Source organism: Podarcis cretensis, assembly GCF_951804945.1.
Source record: "Podarcis cretensis genome assembly, chromosome: 5".
NCBI classification, from domain to species: domain Eukaryota; kingdom Metazoa; phylum Chordata; class Lepidosauria; order Squamata; family Lacertidae; genus Podarcis; species Podarcis cretensis.
The window spans coordinates 56,367,319-56,387,870 of NC_137174.1; the positions used below are offsets into that span (position 1 = coordinate 56,367,319).

Here is a 20,552-nt window from a genome sequence, read left to right on the forward strand (position 1 = left end):
GCATTTGAAACTAACTCCAGCCTGACCATTTGACAAATACACAGCCTTGGACGGATGTGTATGTACACAGTCAACACTGACAAACGGTGCCCTTCAGTTGAGAAAAATGATACTCACAGAAGGTAGCATTCTCACCAACCATGCACAGTAGATTGTTTCTGGGGGCAGGTGGGGAAATGTGGCATTTGGGACGCTGCTTAAAGCATAGCCTTACTCCTTGTTCCACACACTGCACGCTTATGCTCTACAGCGAGCAACACATCTATAGGGCTAAGGTCTCGCCTGCATTAGAAAACTTATATGTGCGTGTTTTACCAAAAAGTGGTGTTTTCTATGTGTATAGGCATGCAGTTAGGAGAATAATTTGTATGTTTACATCAGGGCTATACGTACTGAACTGGAACTTAAAGAAGTTTCGATTCTTCTCCCTAATCCGTTAAACTAGTTTTAAGAAGCAGACCAAGTCAGAACATAAAACTGCAAAGATAAAAACTGGCCGCCAAGGCTTAAAAGGTCTGTTCTGTGAAACTTTCACCCTGTTGGCTGCAGTACTTGTGAAACTCCCACAAGGCAGGGGATCTGTTCAGCTTGCTGCTGCTCATCTCTCCACACGAAAGATAGAGTCCTTATCTGGACTCCTACTTAATTCCCTTTGGGGGGAGTTTTGTGTGTTTGGAAGATTGAGGGGGATATGGGCAAAGCAGCTTTAGGTTTTTATTAGGTTTAAAAAATGTGAGGTGGGGTGGGGGTGGGGAAGAGTGACTGACCAAGCTTGTTCCACCTTGTCAACAAAATTGGTGATTGTTTACTTTGGCAAGTTCTTTTTAGTTATACTTTGCCCAGCTAGTATAATCCCCTATGATCCTGAATCCTGTTTCAGTTGACAATGTCAAGCTCATGCGCCGTTGTGTTCAAAGCTATTGTTTTCTGTTTTTGATGGCCATTGTGCTCTTAGTGGGGAACAGATCAAACAAAAGTCTGCTTTGTTTGACACATATAACAGTGTGGATTGCACAAACCTACCAGTGTTTCAAAATCCAGGACATTGCTCCCTGCTATTGAATTGTGTCTGTATGGAAATACTGTTCAGCAATGCAGTTCGGAAAAGGCACTTTTCTGGAGAGATGTAAGAAGCCATTGATTTATGTTCTGATCCATGATCATCACATGCAGCACTGTTTTCCTTCCACTGCAATCTGCCCTCGCTGTCAGCTGCAGCTACGTTACATGATGTAATTACTTATGTTGTCATTATGTCCTTCTACATCAGGCATGTCCAACAGGTTGAATGTGATTGATAGGCAGATCACCTGACGTTCATGGTAGATCGCGGGGTAGTAGCTGTTTCCTTTGGCAGTGCATCATCAACGTTCGTTTTATGATGCGGCAAGTGGAAGCAATGCTGTCTGTAGCGCTGCATTAAATTGAAAGCGCTGCGTGTTATAGCGATGGACACCCCCCCCCCAAGGATCAAGAACATTGGCTTCTCTTTGCAATATGGGAAAGGGGGATGGCGGAAGACAAGCACTATCATCTTCCTTCCTTCCTTCCTTCCTTCCTTCCTGGTCTGCCTGTGTGGCGTTTATATACAGGCAGCAACCATTTTGCAGTGGGTTCTGTTCCTGGCTCCCGTGGTTCTGTTCCTGGCTCTCCATTTTCCAGGTCCACAAGGACCTGTGTGTTGGTGGTTGCCCATCAGTTGGACATGCCTAAAATAGTTGCCGGTAGTGGTGTGCTATGAACTTGTGGGGCTGTCATGGGAGGGTGGAAGATGGTGATGCATTTTTAATTCCCCCCTCCCATTGATTTGAATACTCTGGAGCCTATGTAAAGTTTCACTGCTGATGATGGTGTAGCTGTGGATTGAAAAAGATGTCCCACTCAAATGTCCACCCCATTTTGGCCACTTCTCTCGTGTATTTTCACTAGTGGAATAGCTCCATCAGTTCCATCAGTGTATTGGGAGAGTTCCAGCAATGAACACAATGTGCTATATCACAAGTTGTGTCACTGTTGCAGGGTTTCGACTGCTCCCTAGGGACCTGTATAGACCTCAGCCTGTAGTTCTCAAGCACAGAATTTCATACCTTTGGTTTCATGTGAGAACAGGTCAATCATTTTTAATTGGAAAGTTGTGGCTTACTTGAACATGTCTGCATTTTTTTTTATGCTCTGGGTGGTAGTGAAGTGTTTGCATATCCTAATTTAATAGGCAACCATGGCTACATGATTAAACACACACACACACACACACACACACTGTGCAAATAGTATGGTAAAAAAATAAAAGTCTGATCACTCACTCAGATGAAATCTTATTCCATAAAACAATTTATTCCTAAAATGCTTTAAGGAGTAGTTTGAACTGGAACATCAGATTGCAACTATCTGGTTTGAAGCACTTAATCTAAAGTTGGGTGTAGTTCATGTTTTGCAAAATTTATTTTACTTACATAATTTGGAAGATTGAAGTCTTTAAAGACTATGGGTTGGATAAAATGCTGCTGTTCTGCTTGCACAGCAGAACTTTCTCCTCTCTTCCTCTCCTATGCATCCCCCCAAGACTCTCAGAATCTGTTCCTGAGGGTCGAGGGGACCCTCCAGAAGAGATTTTGAGGTTGCAATGGCAGAGAAGAGGAAGTCCCATTGCACAAGGAGAACATTGCACTTGTGCAGCACTGAATACAACACTTTTAATGAATTAACCTGTACAAGCTTTTGCAGTCATCTTTGTCAGGCTAAATTAAGAGTTTAGTGCACAGAGGGAAAGCTCTTGGCCTCTTTAAAACAGGCTCTTTCTATGACTAATGAGCAGATTCAGCAGATAATTACATTTCCTCTGCAATACCTGTCTCGGCTGAGGCCATATGCTTCTAAATACCAGTTGCTGGAAACTGCAGGAGGGAAGAGTGCTCTTGCACCCAGGTCCTGCTTGCAGGTTTTCCCTAGGCATCTGGGTGGCCACTCTGAGAACAGGATGCTGGACAAGATGGGCCTACCTGATTCAGTAAGTTATTATTGTCTTCATATGCATATGGAAACATAGGAGTGCTAAATTACCTCTTTTGCACTGTTTTTCACTTGGACAGCACAATCATTCTGTTATTTCATGAATGGTTCTTGAATGGTAGATTCAAGACTATATAACTATCAGTTGATCCTATTAAATAAGGGATGGGGAGCCTGTGACCTTCCAGGCTTTGTTAGAACTGCAGTTCCCATCATCCCTGACCTCTGGGCATGCTGGCTGCGACTGATGAGAGTTGGGAGTCCAACAGCATCTGGAAGGCCAGAGACATCCCATCTCTGCATTAAAAGTACTGATACTATTGCTACTAATTATAGTTCCCCCAACCCCCAGCAAATGGACCACAACAGCTATTTGCAGTTGTTTCCTTTTTTTATGAGACCCAGTTTGTTACTTAAAAAGGAAGAACAGACTGCCCCGATGTTCAGCAGAAAGTTCATCCATTCTTACGGGGTTACTCAATACAAAGTTTGATGTTGCTACCATCTTCCATTTCCTTTTGCTAAAGTTTAAAGTAAAAAATAATTAGGTGGGAAAAGCCTTTTGACTAAATAAGAGAATAAGGCAGCAGCCTTAGCTGATACCTGTTGTGGACTTGCAAGCTTTCTGCATCCTTTAACTGAGCAAGGGTGTTTAGGATCCATGTATTTGATTGGATATTTAGCTAACAGCACTGGTTATCCTTCTGGTGACTAACTTCTCCTACACAGTTACTGCAGCACATGTGATATCTCTTGTTAGTGAAGCTCACCACCCGCCACTCACACATTTACTTTAAAGGTTAGCTCAGCCTTCCCTAACCTGTTGCCTTTCAGATGCTTTTGACTTCAAACCCCAATCACCCTTAGTCAGGTTGGGGAAGACTGGTTTACATCCTGCAGTCAGGTCACTGTGGACTGCTGACATTTATGGCCAACCTGTTTTACTTGTATCTCTATTATCCGGTGATGGGAGATCTTGGAATTTTGCAGCTGCAGCTTGCTGCATCTGTTCCACTGATATCAGCCTTGTGGATAAACAGTACTTAGTTATATACCACACAACCATCTTGATGTGGTTAGGAAAGGCCCACATCAGCCAAACAAGATTACCTCCAAGAATAACCCTAGGAATGTGCCTGTCTCAGCTGTAGGCTCACTGAATCAGTCACTCTTAAGAGTAAAACGAGACACTTCTCTTCCTGGATAAAAATGTCATGACAGCAAACTCTGGAGTTGAACTATACCTTCATTCTCCTTTGAACAAAAGTAATTTTACCCCTGACTGACCCCAGACAGCCTGAACTCTGTCTACAGGAAAACAAAACATCCTTTAACTCCCACCCTCCTCAAAAAAAAGTCACCTTCAATTGGCAGAGAAACAATTTGTCTAAGAAGCATTAAAGCCACAATCTTTTTCTTCATCAGGGTGACTTGCAAATGAGGAAGCCTGATGGTTCTTTCCTCTTCCTTAACTCTCCATGCAGGTAGGTCTTTTTCCTTCCAGCCTGATGCTAGCAGGTAGTGTCCAGTGTTCCATGATAGTTAGACTCCCGAGAGAGAACATTAGGCTTCTTTCTTTGAAGGAAAGTTTGCTCTCAAAATCTCAGTGGGTATTCTTCCAACATATCTATTAGGAGCAGCGAAATATAGGGTTCTCAACTGATGGAGATGGCTTAGGGTGTTTCCATACTTTGTTTTAACCCCACTTTTGTGTTGACAGCCACCCACCCATTTGTTTTGGGAATCCAGTTGGAAGAAATGGTTCTCCCAAACATTTATATTTACATCCCTCCCCAGGTGTTATCCTGATGTTTTGAAGTGCTGGTTTGTAGTGATTTTTTTAGAAGCCATTGTAATCACAGGGCAGTTCTTTTACATGTGAACCGATGTAATGCTATTTTGCCTGATTTGGAGTCTGGCTTATGTTACGCTTGATGGTGGACACACCTTCCATCCTTCCTTGTTCTGAAATGCTATCCCTTTGCTATGGAGTTTATGAAGTTGAAAATGTAGTGTTTGCCATTTTCAACATAGACTGCGTACACACCAGAGTATTAAGGTACACGTGGGTTGCTCAGATCTGATTTTCCTGTGTGTGCTTTATGCACATTTGTCCACTGTGAGCACTTTCAGTTGAATTCCATCTCAATGATTCCTATCCACATTAGTGGAGGTGCTTGAAGGGATGTATTAGCACTGTGTGTTGCCCCCTTTGTGTTGTGCTGAGTTGATCACTGCAGATGGTGATAGCAGTTGGGAAAGTTTGAGGGCACAAGGAGAAGGGGACGAGAGAGGACGAGATGGTTGGACAGTGTTCTCGAAGCTACCAACATGAGTTTGACCAAACTGTGGGAGGCAGCGGAAGACAGGAGTGCCTGGCATGCTCTGGTCCATGGGGTCATGAAGAGTTGGACACGACTAAACAACAACAACAACCTCAGTGTGCCAGCTTCTGAATGTTGAGTAAAAATGGTCCAGGTCTATGTATTCAATAAAGGCTAAAAATAAGGTTGCCATATGTCCTCTTTCTCTAGGACACGTCCTCTTTTTCATGGGTATGTAAAATAAGAGTTGTTATAGCGAAGTCAGAAAATGTGTCCTCTGTTTTGCTCTTCAAATGGCAAACCTAGAACCCAGATTTATAGGATTCTGCATCGTTGCACATCATTCATTATTCATAGTACCATGCAGCCTTTCCAGTTTCAAGATCTCTGCCAATCTAGTGGTCCCATCATATCTACACATCCTTCAGGAACCTGCAGTGCTGGAGGAACATGGTCCTGTATGTGAATGCACACACACGAGCATGGGAGTATTCCTGCTAAAGAACCTGGCAGCAACCCAACTTTTTTTAAAAAACAAACAAACTTCTGTCTTCATTATACTGTGATAGTTGAAACTGAAAGCGGGCATTTAAAAAATCTCAAATTTAATATTTTTACAGATTAAATATTTATCTGCCTTATTATTAAATCACTTTGCCAAATTTTCTATATATTATGAATGTAACGGATGCCATTTGCAATGACCGCACACTGAGTTAAATGTGCATAAAATGTGTGGTCAGCAGGGAAGGGAGGGTCTTTCCAGCAAGGTTGATACAACCTTCCACTTTGTAAGAACTCATTTTGTTCCAACAAAGTCCCAGGGATCACAATAAGAGAGTATTTCCAGATCCCCAGGAAACTCCTCTGCTCTATGTATGCCTGTCCATCAAGATGCACGGAGAAGCGCAGCAATGTGTGGGAGATAGGTCAGGTCTGCCAACAACCACATTGGATGCTTCATTGAAATAACCTCTCTGGCGGTTCTGAGGCAGCAGTTCTCGTCAGGTGGGTGGTCTGTCTTAGAGGATAGGTGGACCCTGCAGGATTGCTACCCAGAACATGGATGAGGGTCAAACTGTGTGTTCATTTATTATGAAAGTACAAAATAGTTAATTTGGGAATTGCTGGAACTCCAGGCTTTGGTCCTGTCCCAACTCTGATGTAATTCTTCCTGCCCTCTCGGGAACCTTGCCACTCTTCAACCAAGTTCACTGAACTGTATTTGTAAAATAATAAAAAATCCTGCCCTTGATCACAGCTGCTCCTGCAGCTTTCAAGATCTGTTACAGCCAGGAAAATAGGCCATGTTGTTGTTGAGGTGGGAGTGGGTAAAGGGGGTGATGGACTTTTGTTCACACTAAATATTTCTTTTGCAGATGCAGCTTCTGGATAAATTCCCTATCGAAGGAGGCCAAAAAGATCCCAAGAAGAGAATCATCCCATTTCTTCCAGGTAACAAACCTTTTGATAAATTTGGACACCTTGTCTTTAAAGGGCCTCTGAGGGAATGAGTAGGCTCATCCACAGGTGTCCAGACCAGGTTTTTTAGGCAGGATCTTTGAAGAAATGCTAATGCATTTATTTCATGATTATGTAAAACTTGGGGTTGTAAATTAGATTAGACCCACTGAAATTAATGAGCCTAATAGTCATGCCCATTAACTTCACTGGGTCTACTCTCAATAGCACTAGCACTGGAGACAACACAATGTCTTCATGGGGGGGTATATAGAGGTCTCTCATGATCTGAAGCCCTAATCCGTGGCTCACTTAGCTTGTGCATAAATCCCACACTGGTAGAATCTGTCCAGAGAGTTCAGCTGCTTTTAGGTATGTTTCAAAGGTATTTGAAAATGTATACCAGGGGCTGAAATAACAATGTCAATAAATTAAAACTGAAAGGCAAAGGTTTAGCTCCCTCTGGTCTGCCTTTCTTTTCTGCTTGCTTGTGCACTTCTAGGTCTTAGCAAATAATACCACTCTAATTGTTTAGGTACGAGGAAAAATTATGCGTGCATGAGAGTTTTAGGGAGCCAGGCCAAAAAAATAAAAACAGCCTTTCAACTCCGACATGATTTGTGCAGCAGAGAGGTATATAAATATTGCCATGATTTCCTTTGCAGAGAGTATTTTCATCTGTCTCCACAAAACTGCTCCCAGCTGAACTCACAGAGGAAGAGTTTTGATGACGCTGGGAACTCCAGCTCATTGTTAATTACTGGTGCACATGATCGAGACCATCTTTCTCTTGTTTTATTAGTTGCTAGATGCTTTATGGCAGCTGCCTTGTAGGTTGGCTTTTTGAACTGTGCTCCAGAATAAATGGTGTGGTTTGAGGTGGAGGAGGCTTGAAACCCATTAAAAGATTGCCCTTTGTCTTCAGGTACAGAGTAAGAATAAGCCTTTTCTCCAAGTACAGACCATGAAGGCAAATTTACAGGGAGTGGGATAAGACTTGGGCCAATCTGTTTATTGAGCTCTTGCTCTGACTGATTTGCACAAAGTTTGCAGGGAGGTTATATGGTAGAATCATAGAATTGTAGAGTTGGAAGGGGACCCAAGGGTCATCTAGTGCAGGGTGGGCTTGAACCACCACTCTTCTGGTTAACAGCCAGATGCACTGACCCATTGCACCACTAGAGGTGCACATATGCCAATTTTCCATGTAAGCAAATACTGATGATAAAGTTGTGATACTTGCTGGCGAAAGGCTGCCATCATGTTTTCCAGATTCTCTCCAGCCCTGCCGTGATGGGAGATGTCTACTGTTTATTGAACCTTAATTCTACTTTGTTTGTGGGGAAATTGTAAAAGGTTGTATTACATTAGCCCACCTTTCCTAGCACATTTTCTTGTTACTTTCTTTTCCACAAAAGTCCATTTTTATTTTATTTTGGGGTTTGTTGCACAAGAGCACCAAGTCCACTTTAAATGTGTAACCTGAATTTGCCAGTATGTGATTGAATCTTGCCCACAAAACAGCAACAGTCTGGAAGTGGCCTTGTAAAAATAAATTCTTGCCCTTAGCCATCTTGTCTTTTGGAAAAGCAGTTACTGCACTTACACAGCGAGAATAGCTACCGCATATATGATCCAGGATACATGGGGCTATGTAAACAGTCAAGCCATCCTGTGATACCTGTCATATAAAAAGCTACAATATGTTCACTCCCTCTAGACTCCCCCCCCAAAAAAAACTTCTAAAGTGTAAGCTAGGAAATAATGCATTTTCAACTGGTTAGTATGCTGCCTTTGTATACCTGTGTGTGAAGGAGGGACAGGATCCTGTATTCAAATGCTCAGTTGGTTCAACACATAGATTTAGGCAAACTGTAGAGACAAGCAGCTAGTAAAGTCTCCTGCACAAGCTCTGTTGAAATATCTGCCTGCTCTTTTGGAACTTCACAGAGTGCTGCCCTTTCCACCTGTGTAACTGTTTCATTCTTTCTCACTTTTGGAAGATACTTTCAAGAATTGACCCTCGGTGCTTATTTTGGCAAAACTTGTATCCAATCTCTCATCTGGCTGATAACATAGCCCTGAAAAGTTTCTAAACCTTATGGGTGCATGATCTCTTGATCAAATTTAGACACACGTGGACTTCCGGGTTGGCGCCATCGCCGAATGGCGGACTCCCTCCGAGCTCCGGAGGGAGCCTGCTCGGCAGGGGCTGGGTTCTACCGCGCCGGCGACGCGGGGACCCTCAAAAACCATGGGCGCTGAAACCCATGGGCATGGTGACTCGGCGGGCACCATTTGCGTCCCCCCGACCCGCGAAGGAGCCTTTTTAAAGGCTGCGGAGTGGGTGACAGGGGGGGGGTGCTGTGAGTCCTCCGCTTCCCCTGCCGAGCGAAGCCGCATGCCATTCGACGGAGAGCGCTGACTTCTTCCATTGAAAATTTGGACTTTAAAAGAATAACCCGTGAGTAATTGGAACTTGGATTAAAAAAGGGGGAAAATTCTTTTTAAATTCGGAGCGAGCGGGGGAGGTGCAAAAAGGAAGTCAGCCTCCCCCCTGTTGTAGAGGAGCTAAAGCAAAGGATTTGACAACTAAGATCGAGTGCAACCTTTTTTTGATAAAATTATTAACTTCGCGATGGAAAATTATAAAACTGGGCTGGAGGAGAAAAGTGGAATGTGAATTAAAAGGCAACCCCCCCCCCCGGAAACCCCGGGAGCGATCCGTAAGAGCGCCGGGAGAGGAGAAATAGAGGTTTTGACAGCTGTCAAAGGAGCTGTCAAAGCGGAAGAACAAAAAGAGAACTTTGTTACGAGGACTTTGCTGGTCACATTTGTTACAAATTGGATATAAATTGTTTAAAACAAGGAATAATAAGTTACTTTGACTGTTGGGTGTGATCGGGAAGGAAACTGAGTTACTATAATCCCTCTAGAGGAGCTGTGGGACACTACAAGTATTGTTGGCATCGAATTTGAATAGGACTTTTTATCTCCTGGGAAACTGCAGAAATGGAACACTATTTTGTCTACAGAGGTCTACACACTAAAGGAGACAATAGATTTATCTATTGAAGAATGGAAGGGACTTGACGTAATGTTTTGTTCCTGAATAACAAAGCCTCTGCAGAGGAATTAGAAGCTTTTTGGAATTAGAACATTTGTGCAGGAGAGCAGGAAAAAAAAAAAGAGGAGGAGAGAGAACAACAAGAACAACAAGAATAACAAGAATTGGACAAAGTCGGAAGATAGACTCCTTCCAAGATTGGACATGTGAAATCAAAGATGACCAAAAGACGGGAAAGACTAATAAAAAGACGGCAAAGCGGACTGGTGAAGGACTGTGGTTTAGATGTGGGAGCTCCAGGATGACAGTAGATATTGACGGACATTGGGAACGCAACCGGGAAAGGGGGGAGGGAAATTTGGAATCCAAAGGGCGTTAAATTACATTTTATTCTTTTTTCTATTTTTCTGTTTATTTTAATCTGTATTGCATATTAAAGAGGGGAACTCGTGGAAGGGAACAGGTCGATTTTAGGGGATGGGAAAATATTTTTTAAATTGGGTCAGTGATAAATAATTTTAAAATTTGGGGTAAGAATTTGTTGAATCTATTTGAAAGAATTGGAATACAAGAGGGGGAGGGGAGGGGAAGTCCTGGAAAGATGCCAATGAAAATTAGGTTTTAAATTTGGATGTTTTTCTTTTTCTGTTATATTTGAAAATCTTTAATAAATATTATTTAAAAAACAAAAAACAAAAACAAAAACAAATTTAGACACACGTGCCACAATGTGTGCCATGTCAACCACTGTCCCATCATCAGAGTTTTATTTTATGTCTACAAATTCACTCTAAACAACTTCAGACCATGAGGGCTGGGTTTATGAGCTGATGAAATTATCTCAGTGAGAATACATTTCAAAGTTCACATTTCATTTCCAGTCCCCTCAGTATCAGTATGTTCTCTCCTTTCCCAACTGTTTAAGATTTCTTTTCTAGCTGCAGAAGACAGAATTCTGCAGTGTAAAGCTTTGAAAAGGAACAGGCCACTAGGGGTGGGGTGGGGATATTACTTGGCTGAATGTCAGACATCACCAAACAACATTGAATTAACCTGCTACTTTAATTAGAAAACACCCTGTAGTTTTTACAGTCAAAGCCTTTCTTTTGTTGAAACAAATGCTTGGCGATAAACCTTAATTGAAAATCGAGCAACAAGAAGCTTGTAATGAAATCCTCCTGCTAGGAGAGGCATCGGACTCCTTTCCTGTACAGAATTGGGCTTTTAGTGTGGTGGCTCCTACCCTTTGGAATTCACCCCATTCAGTATCATATATTCTGTGACTCTGTTGTCTCTTTGGCAACTATTGAAGACCTTAAAGAACATCACTTTTAAGTGGATATTTTTTTCTAATCTGTATCTGTATTGGATTTGAATTACTGTTTTATATGTGACATTTTATATATGTTTTGATTGCTGATGTCTTTAATTGCTTTGAGATGTTTCATAAATTGAGCAATTCACAAATCGAACAAAACAAATAAGCAATGAGATAAAAACATTCAGAAAGCTGCACGAGAGGGAGGGGGATATAAAACCACTGGGGCAGTTTTTTAAGTGCATTTCCATAGCAGGAGGTTAGAACAGAATTATGACATGGCAAAATAAAAAATGTATTTTTAAATTAATTAATTTATCAAAAATTATATGCTGCTTGGTTGTAACAAAACCTTTAAGCAATTTACAATAAATATTAAAATTCTGAATAAAAACAGTTAAAAACAAATAATTTAAAATGTTTTTAAAAACCATTAAAATCAGCAGTAAACTAACTTTTCACACTTCTGTGTGTCTGGATTAGCTTGCCTAAACAAAAATGTTTTAAGCTGGTGCCGAAAATAATACAGTGAAGATGCTTTCCTGATATTGATAGGCAATAGAGTCCTACTTTGCCAACCAAATAAAACTCAGAGAGAGAAGAGACCAACCAACTAAACCTGTTGGAATGTAGTTCCACTTTTCAAATGCCACCACTGAGAAGACCTGCACTCACGTCCCTACCAGGCACACATCTGAAGGTAGTAGAACATGAAGCAGGGCCTCAGATGTTGAATGCCATATGTGAGCAGGTTCATAATGGAATAGGTGATCCCATGCTGGAGGTGGTCATCCCAAGCCATTTAGGGCTTTGTAAGGAATAAACTTTACTCTGAATTGTGCTCAGAAATGGATCAGAAGGCAGCTCCAAATAAAGAAGATCTGGTGTGATATCTTCTCGGAGACCATACTGGCAACTGCATCTGTCATTCTGGCATGTGTACAGGGTTGTTTAAATAACAGTGAATACATGTGGTGGTTATGCTTGCCAAAAAAAAGTGTAGGACAACTCTAACAAAACCTTTCAGGATGCCGGTGATAATTGACTCTGGAGTCTGGCTGCAGCACAAACACCATATTTATTGAAATAAACCTTCCAGTATTTGTTTTTTTCAACTTTGGCTGCCTGGAGCAATATTAATTTGGAATAAGACTCTAAACTGAAAGCCACACTAATTTCGTTCTGCTCTACTTATTGTGGTCCTTCCACAGGTTCCTTAGTCGGTGGTTAATTTGAATATTTCTTTTTAGGCTATTAGCTTTATGCTTTAAAGTTTAAGCAGTGTTCTTCCCATCTATGCAATTTAATGAGTTCTTCTGAAACTGTGTTTCAAAAAGGGCACAGGTTTTTTCTGGGTTTAAATTAGGTGAAGCCATTATTCCATCCCAGTAGAAAGGTATAATTAAATGCCTTGGTGTCCAATAAATACAAAGATCAAATGTCAATATAATGTTTACATTTCAACAAATAGGATGTTTTCCAAGCAACCATACCGGCATGAATAAGAGGTGTAATAGTCTAAAAATCATCATTGTTCTTTTCAAAAAAATGGTTTACCCTCACTATAAGAATGTTGGTATACACATCACTTCCACTGTAAAAAGTTGGTCTGGTTTTCCTTAAACTAATAATAATAATGAATGTAATTACAACAACAGCAACAATGACAATAGTATCAGGACTTGGCCTTAGTATGTGCTTGAAAACAAAAGAAAATACTTCCTCCTAGACACTCCTGCCAGTTCACCTTTTCCTATCCACCAAAGCACATGCTTAAAACCAAAATGGGTGTGTTAAAATGTGCAAACAAAAATGTTTAATCTTAGCCTTCAAATGTTTTATTTACCGGAGGCTGCTCAATCCTCAGCCTGCCCTCGGCTAGCCTGCCCCTCTCCTAGCCCTCACCTGTCTACCTTTCTACTGACAGGCCCAGTCTGTCATCTTCCTCGTCCTTAGGCTTAGTGTTGTCCTTCTGGAACTTGGCAGGGAGGAGAATGGGGAGAAAACAAGAATTCACTGCCTCTGTCTCTCATTGGCTTTGGCTCCACTTACTGTTGAGGCTTGAGGTTTCCCTCTGATGATTCATAGAGTGGTTTAATGATCAATCTCTCCTCCCAGGGTACTCTGGAAATTGTAGTTCTGTGTGAGGAATAGGGGATCTCTGAACAATTCTTGGCGAGGGCCAGTGCAACAAGTCCTGCCAGCACAGCAGAACTTCTCATTTTCTCCTACCTCCACACACTTCTGTGTGTTTCTCCCCCCCACAAAAAAAAAAAAAAACGCTCTGGAGGAGCTCTGGAACAGCGGAAAGGATATTGTTCCATTTGACAAGCTAAAATGCTTGTGCTGTCAGGACAATTGTCATAGTGTGATGTTGAATCCCATCCGATGATGCAGGTGCCCCAACAAACATACTTTGGGAACAACTGCTTTAAAGAGAGGCAAAAAAATCAACATGTTGAATTATTAGTGGTAGTTAATACATGGAAAGTGTGTGAGAGTAGGTTGGCCATAGAAAAGCTCATCATTGAGCCTTCCTGTGTTTGGTCATGAGACAAGAAGCTCACTCCCTGCTTCAGTTCCCAGTCTAAAAGAGGAGGGTGTTAAGGAACTGCCTCAGAAGACTTGATCCTATGTGGAGCTACGACAACTGAAATGGCTGGAGTTAGGTATGCTTAGCACTGCATGGGATTGGCTGGCGATGAGTTAAGAATCATAATGTGCTTTGGATGCTAAAATTAATAATAGAAATAATAATATAGTATGCCTAAAGGTAGACAGCCAGTCTCATAAAGAATAGCCAGCCATTCCCAAAATAATTATAAACTGGTTAGTCAACATGAGTTGCCTTTAAAACAGAAGAATGCTGAGTCATGTTAGATCACACCACACAATTATTCATGCAGTTGCTGCTTACGGTTGAAGTGAAATGCTAGGTCTTGTTTATGTAAATATGCTAGAGCCACAGGCAAAAAGCTGGCTGTGGATTTAGAATAAATATATGAAGCTTAGTCCCACCTTCTGCCTCTGCATAGCACTCTTCCACCAATAGTACACAACTCCTCTAGTTTCTCAGCAATGCATAAACTGTTTTCACAGCTTTCCTACCTCCCCTCTCCCTGATTTCTTAACTAGAAATTCCCCCAGCTGTCCTGAAGCATCTCATTATTTGTATCCCAAAAGCCCTATGCATGGGCATAGCTAGGATTTATGTTAGGAGGAGGGCTTTATGTTGAAGGGGGCAGAATCTCAATTAGTTAAGTATTTTTATTGATTTACTTGATGAGGAGACAGCAGTCCCCCGTCCCCCTTGGCTATGCCCATGGCCCCATGGAAGATTTTACCTTTCCCCAAAGGGCAAAGCTGCCCATAAGCTTCCATCACAACAGCTGCATTGAATTTCAGCATTCAGTGGCTTACCATTCCATTTTATCTTCCCAAAGGCATGAAATGGGCAGTGGAGGATGATCTGTTAGACCAAATGGGACATGACATCACCAACCTCAATCTGCCTGCCATCTTACTTCCAACCAGTGCAGAGGGTGGCACTGCCTCTCAGCTTCCTCCTTAGCCTTAGTGTTGCCCTTGAAGAATTCAGTTGGGAAGAGGATGGGAACAAAAGGTCTCCCTGCCTTCCACTCTATTGGTCCCAGTGGATACCAGCCATCACCGGCTATGGGTTTCATGGCCAGTGGCAATCTAAACCATGTGCTCTCCACTACACCCATCTCAAACGTCAAATATTGAAAATATTCATGGGAGGGGGGAGTAGAGCTTTGGTTAACATCTTTTAAAGAGAAAAGAAAAGTCCAGCTTAAGCTGTGTGATGTCACTGTGAGATGGATGAGAATGTAGAGAGGACTAGGGTATAAGGAACGAGTTTTTCATGAACAGCAGCTCCAAAGAGATTTCTCTAATGGGCAATGAAAGCGCAGAGAGAGTAACAGTGAAGGAAATGAGAGTAACAAGGTAGAATTGTGTTAGAGAAATGAAGGAGTGGTTCGTGACTGATACAGGTTGAATTAGTTTCTCTGCCTTGCATTCTAGCCTTCTTCTTACCTTTCCATTTTCCTGTTTCTGGTATGTGGATGAATAGTAATCTTGGAGGCTCCCCATTCCCATGGAAACAAGGAAACACCTCTGTTCCCTCCCCTCACAAAATAATTCTCTCCCCCCACCCGTGTGTTTGCCTTAGCTTGTGTCTAGGGCTCCACCCAGATTCTTCCATCTGGTGAGAGCAATAGGCGGGGAATGTTTAGTGACGCTGGGAACTGCCTTCTTTTCAGCAAGTTTGTAATAGCCTGAATCAGCACTATGTGCATTTCCCCCTAAGTTGTGCCTGGGCTTTGCTTCCATTTGCGTCTCCCTCGTGAGAAAAACAGATCTCCTGCCAATGAATTGCATCTCAGGTGGATATATGTCATATATTTATTTGTTTGTTTATTTAAAGCAAGAGGGGTGGGAAGAGCTGTTCAGGTGAATAATGTGGGCTGGTCTGCAGCTACATAACCGGCTCAGGGACCAAACAGACAAACATAGCTTTATCTTTTTCATATAGCTGAATTGAAGAGTTATTAGAGTTATTATCTAGAATTGAGACCTTGTTCTCTCAGTGTGCTGAAGCACTGAAGTGTGGTGGTTTGAGGTTTGTGTGTTTGTGCATTCAGTGTGTGCTTAAGCTGCAGAGATAGAACTGGGGAGTAAATTTGTTGCTGTGTGTTTTGAGGAACTCACCATACAAATTATCCTTTTTCCACTCCCTTGTCCGTACCTTAAAGAGGCAAAATGCCCTGTTGCGAGGAGTCATGACTGCCAAAATCTGCAAAGAACCCTGATTTGGCTTCTGATAGGAAGCTTTCCAAAGTTCCTAAAATGGACTGGTTTTCAGGTTAACATATCAGATATCTAACATGATTTCTGTATTACCATGGGCAATGGAAAGAGTTTCACAGCACAAAACTCCTGCTCTACTTCTAAAAGAGTGTTCTCATAAATTCAGTGGGGCTTGCTCCCAGATGAGTGAGTATAGGAGTGCAGCTGAAATTAATTCAGTGTACACTTTTTAGGTTTTCGGTTTTCACTTCCCAGCACCTGGCTTGGAGACTGGAGCCAGAGTAGAAACGCAGCGAAGAAGAGCTGGAGATTAATGAACTCAAAAGTTAACCCAGCAAACGATTCAGAGGAGGCTGAGAGGCTTGTATAATCACCACCGCCTCCTGCTCTATCTGGTCCACTGCTGGCCATTGCTTCCATCTGGATCTACCGTATTTTTCTGTCTATAAGACGCCCCCATGTATAAGACGCTCCTTATTTTGGAGGACTCAGTTTTAAGAAAATGGGGGGGGATATATCCATGTATAAGATACCCCCTAATTTTTGACGTTATTTTAAAGGAAAAAATCTAGTCTTATACACAGAAAAATACGGTACTTCCCCCTTCCAAGTAAACCACTGGCAAGAAAGCCACCTAGAATCCAGATGAGTGGTACCCTAGCCACTCTTGGCTTCCCACTAAGTCTGATGCTACCTTTGCTCCTGAAGAATGATGGTAGACAATTAGGGAACAAGCCAGGATTCAGGATGGAGTCCAAGGGAGAGAGGAGGCAAAGCATCCTGAGTGTCTTGGTCCCCACCCTCAGATGAAAGACTCTTAACTATTGGCTTGGGAAATCCTGAAAGTTTTATTACATGATCTTTGCATCAGCTCAGGATACAGGTTACAAAGCTTAACAGGCACCAGCAAATGCTAGAATTCATGGCTAGGCTTTAGCACAGACGTTGACCCAACACTTGACACTCACCTCCTGCTCTACTTTTAAAGGAGTAGGGCAGAGCCCGTTACTTACGTGGTTCACACCCTAAGCTAGAAGACTGAACCTGCAGTCCAGCGTTACCCCTGCTGAAATGTTTTCATCTATGCAACTATTGAAGGTAGTGAAGCCCTGTTCTATTTTTTGGCACCTGCCCCCCCTACTCAGAGGGCAATTCTATACATGCCTGCCCAAAAGTAAGTCCTACTGAGTTCATTGGGACTTTTCCCCAAATAAGACTATATAGGATTTTAGTATCATTTACTAAACATTTCGAACCTAGCAGTTTGAAAGCACCCCCGAGTGCAAGTAGGTAAATAGGGACCGCTTACTGGCGGGAAGGTAAACGGCGTTTCCGTGTGCTGCTCTGGTGCCGGTTCACCAGAGCAGCTTCGTCACGCTGGCCACGTGACCCGGAAGTGTCTGCAGACAGCGCTGGCTCCCGGCCTCTAGAGTGAGATGAGCGCACAATCCTAGAGTCTGTCAAGACTGACCCGTATGGGCAGGGGTACCTTTACCTTTACCTTACTTATTGACAGAGAGTGTAGAAGAGAGAATTTTTCTGCTCTTGATACCAAATTTCACATAGTCTTGGATTCTGTTCTTGGAAGTACACTGTGCTGTCAGTAGCACAGTAATTATGTTTTTAAAAGAAAGAAAAATTATATACCAATTTAACTGAATGATGACATTCAGCTGCAGCACACTTCTTGTGTTTGCAACTGCAGATATTAATACTTGTTCCCACATTTTTTTAAAAAATATAGACTTCTTCCCCCTGCCCCCAAAAAGAATTATAACTTGAGCATAGTATGCTTAAATACATGTATTCCATATATTCTTTGTGCAAAATGAGTATCATGTCCTAACTCTGTTATCAGGAGTTTGTTGAGATGCCCATTGGTGCATTCTTTGAATAAAATATCTGATTATTGCCATCTTAGAAGATTCATGGTTTGTGTGCAGTGAGAAGTCAAGACTGAAGATGTCAGAGCTGGGAAATGTTTTGTACGTGCAGCTTTCAAATGATCCTCTTCAAAGAAATGTCCTCTCGTTTAATTTTAGTTAGGAAGTGTTTGTTGTGAGATAAAGTAGCACTCTGTGTGATGTTAAGAGAGCTCTTGAGGAAAATGAAATCTCTTGCCCTGTATACTGTAACAGTAATGGGATTCCCTGGCTGCTCTAAGCATGAAGGGAATGCCTAGTATTCTGATGGGGTGGGGTGGATGTGAATGGCTATTCTTTAGTGTTAACAAAATGTCTGAATGGGTAGGTAGAACAGTTCTCTGCAAAAGGTATTTTTAGATCTTGGACCTTGTATGTTTCAGAGACCAAATTGTTGTTTGATGTGTCACATGACAAACTGATGGTTTGTATTGTCATGTGCAGCCTCCAGGCTACTTAAATGTGGAAGGAGATAGCTTTGGACCTTGTGGAACTGGAAGACATTTAAGCTGCTTGATTTGTTCTACCCTGGAGAGTGGAATAAGCAAGGGAAGCAATTTTGCTCCCCTTTTAAGAGTTAAGCCTCCCCAAGGTGTTAATATTGCAAAGATGTGCCCAAGGCTGCGAAACCTAATGGAGTGACTGGATGGACTTTCCCCAAGAACTATATTTAAACATAGATCAGCTGAAGTGTTTTGTTGTCTTCCAGAAGCATTATGTTTCTCTCAGCCCTCTAATGAAACAGAAGGACTGTATGTCAGTTCACCAACAGCTAGCATTCCTGAAAACCTTTATAAATTTACTTATTATTTCCTTTGAGTTTGTTCCTTTTGGACTTATTTTTAGACTTCGCTTGCGTAGGACTGATTGCCACTGTGCCTTTCACTTCTTTCTCTCCAATCAAACATTGCAATAAAATGGATTGCAATATGATTTCTTTTTAATTTCAAGGCACTCTTGACAGTGGGCTACATCAAACAGATTTGCGAAATTTCATAACAGCAATTAAAATAATAGCAAAAATACCAACGGTGGGATTCAACATTGCACTAATATGATCATTCTGCCAGCACAAGCATTTCTGCTTGCCAACCTTGCCCAGAACAAATGGGCAGGATTTGGGGTTGGGGGGGGGGAGAAAGCCCCCTTGTGCTAGAGGGACTTGTTGCGCTAGCTCCCAATAGTGCAGTGATTTAGTTGATCAATCCAAACACAAGTTCCATTGTGACAAGTCTGGAAGAGGGGGATCTCTGGCTGAACTGGCTGAAATCTCCCATCCTTGCTCATTATGCTTGCAGAAGTCCCCCATGATGAATTCTGCTGGCTTCCTACAGTTTGGATTGCTGTGTAGCTGAAGAAACAGAAGCACTTCCCACTACACATAACATGCCGGAAGGTCATCTATACACTAAAAATAATTACACGACATTTTGGTAGGGAATGAAGTGGGAAAAATTATCTTGGATTGGAAATAGGAAATTGGTCTAGAATTCATGGGACACATTTTATTTGGAATAATTCACACAGATTTCAGAGATGTGTGGCTAAAAAATAATGCTGAAATAAGCTAGGATCTTTAATAGAGGTTAAGTATTCTGATGATTTATTAATACTTCAGTTTATGAGAGATGAAGCAGGTTTTCTGATGGATTTCTGTGTGAAAGCTGTTTTTTAAAGAAAAAAAATATGCTGACAAATTTAAATCATTGGTGGTTTGGCCCATAAAGCTGATTAGAGCCAATAAGTTTTCCCACCTCTGCCTTTGGCATACACATTAACTGTAGTTACAAGATTATATTCTTCAAAATGCAGCATGAATTGTAGAGGATCCTAATGTAGAGGTGCCCTTGTCCAGTGAATATGCCCTTCTGTTATAACGGCTATTTTAAAATAAGTCCAATCTAGGCCTGTAATCAAGACTGGGCTGTGCCTTTGCAAATTTGTAGGTGAATAGATGTGTATGTAAATGTTTTGCATTTTCTCCTTTCTGTGTGCTGCTTTCTACTCCAAAGTGCAGTCATTCAAATTTCAGTGTTTGGCTCTTTAATAACAATGAGATCAGAGCTAAAATATATCTTCAGCCTCTTGCAAATTGGCAACATAGCAAAGCAAGTAGTGAAACTTGAATTATATATTACTTTGTGACTCCTCCCTTTTGCCAAGGATCAAAGGGCACATACCCTGTGCATTTTCTTAAGAGTGTAAACCTTAAGAATGAGAAATAGTGTCTGCCCCAAGGTTGCCTAGTAAGTCTAATGGCTGGTTTAATGGCATCTGGTATAAGTACCTTTTTGAAGCTAAGCAAGTCTGAGTCTGGTTAGTGCCTGGATGGGAGAGTGCTGGGGAACCCAGTGTATGCTGCCTAGAGCTTTTTGAGGAAGGGGTGGAAACATAATAACAACTTGAAAATGGTTCTTAAAGAGTTTCCCCAAATCTCTCATAGCCTAGTGCGGTGGCACTGTGGGTTAAGCCACAGAGCCTAGGACCACATGACCTGGAAGCTGTATGCCGTCTCTCTCGGCCAATAAAGCGAGATGAGCACTGCAACCCCAGAGTCGGTCACAACTGGACCTAATGGTCAGGGGTCCCTTTACCTTTTATATCACAAATGCTAGCTT

General features: G+C 41.9%; 1 protein-coding gene across 7 annotated transcripts in view; it reads left to right on the top strand.

Moving 5' to 3' along the window:
- SH3PXD2A (SH3 and PX domains 2A) overlaps positions 1-20,552 on the top strand; it is a 259,361-nt gene that overhangs the window by 64,843 nt on the left and 173,966 nt on the right. For 6 of the 7 annotated variants that reach the window (XM_079976076.1, XM_079976079.1, XM_079976071.1 and 3 more), the window contains one exon: positions 6,713-6,788. In XM_079976076.1, the coding sequence (XP_079832202.1) occupies positions 6,713-6,788 (76 nt within the window). Of the gene's footprint in view, positions 1-6,712; positions 6,789-15,453; positions 15,589-20,552 lie in introns of those variants that run through there. The other variant, XM_079976081.1, reaches the window with a different exon arrangement.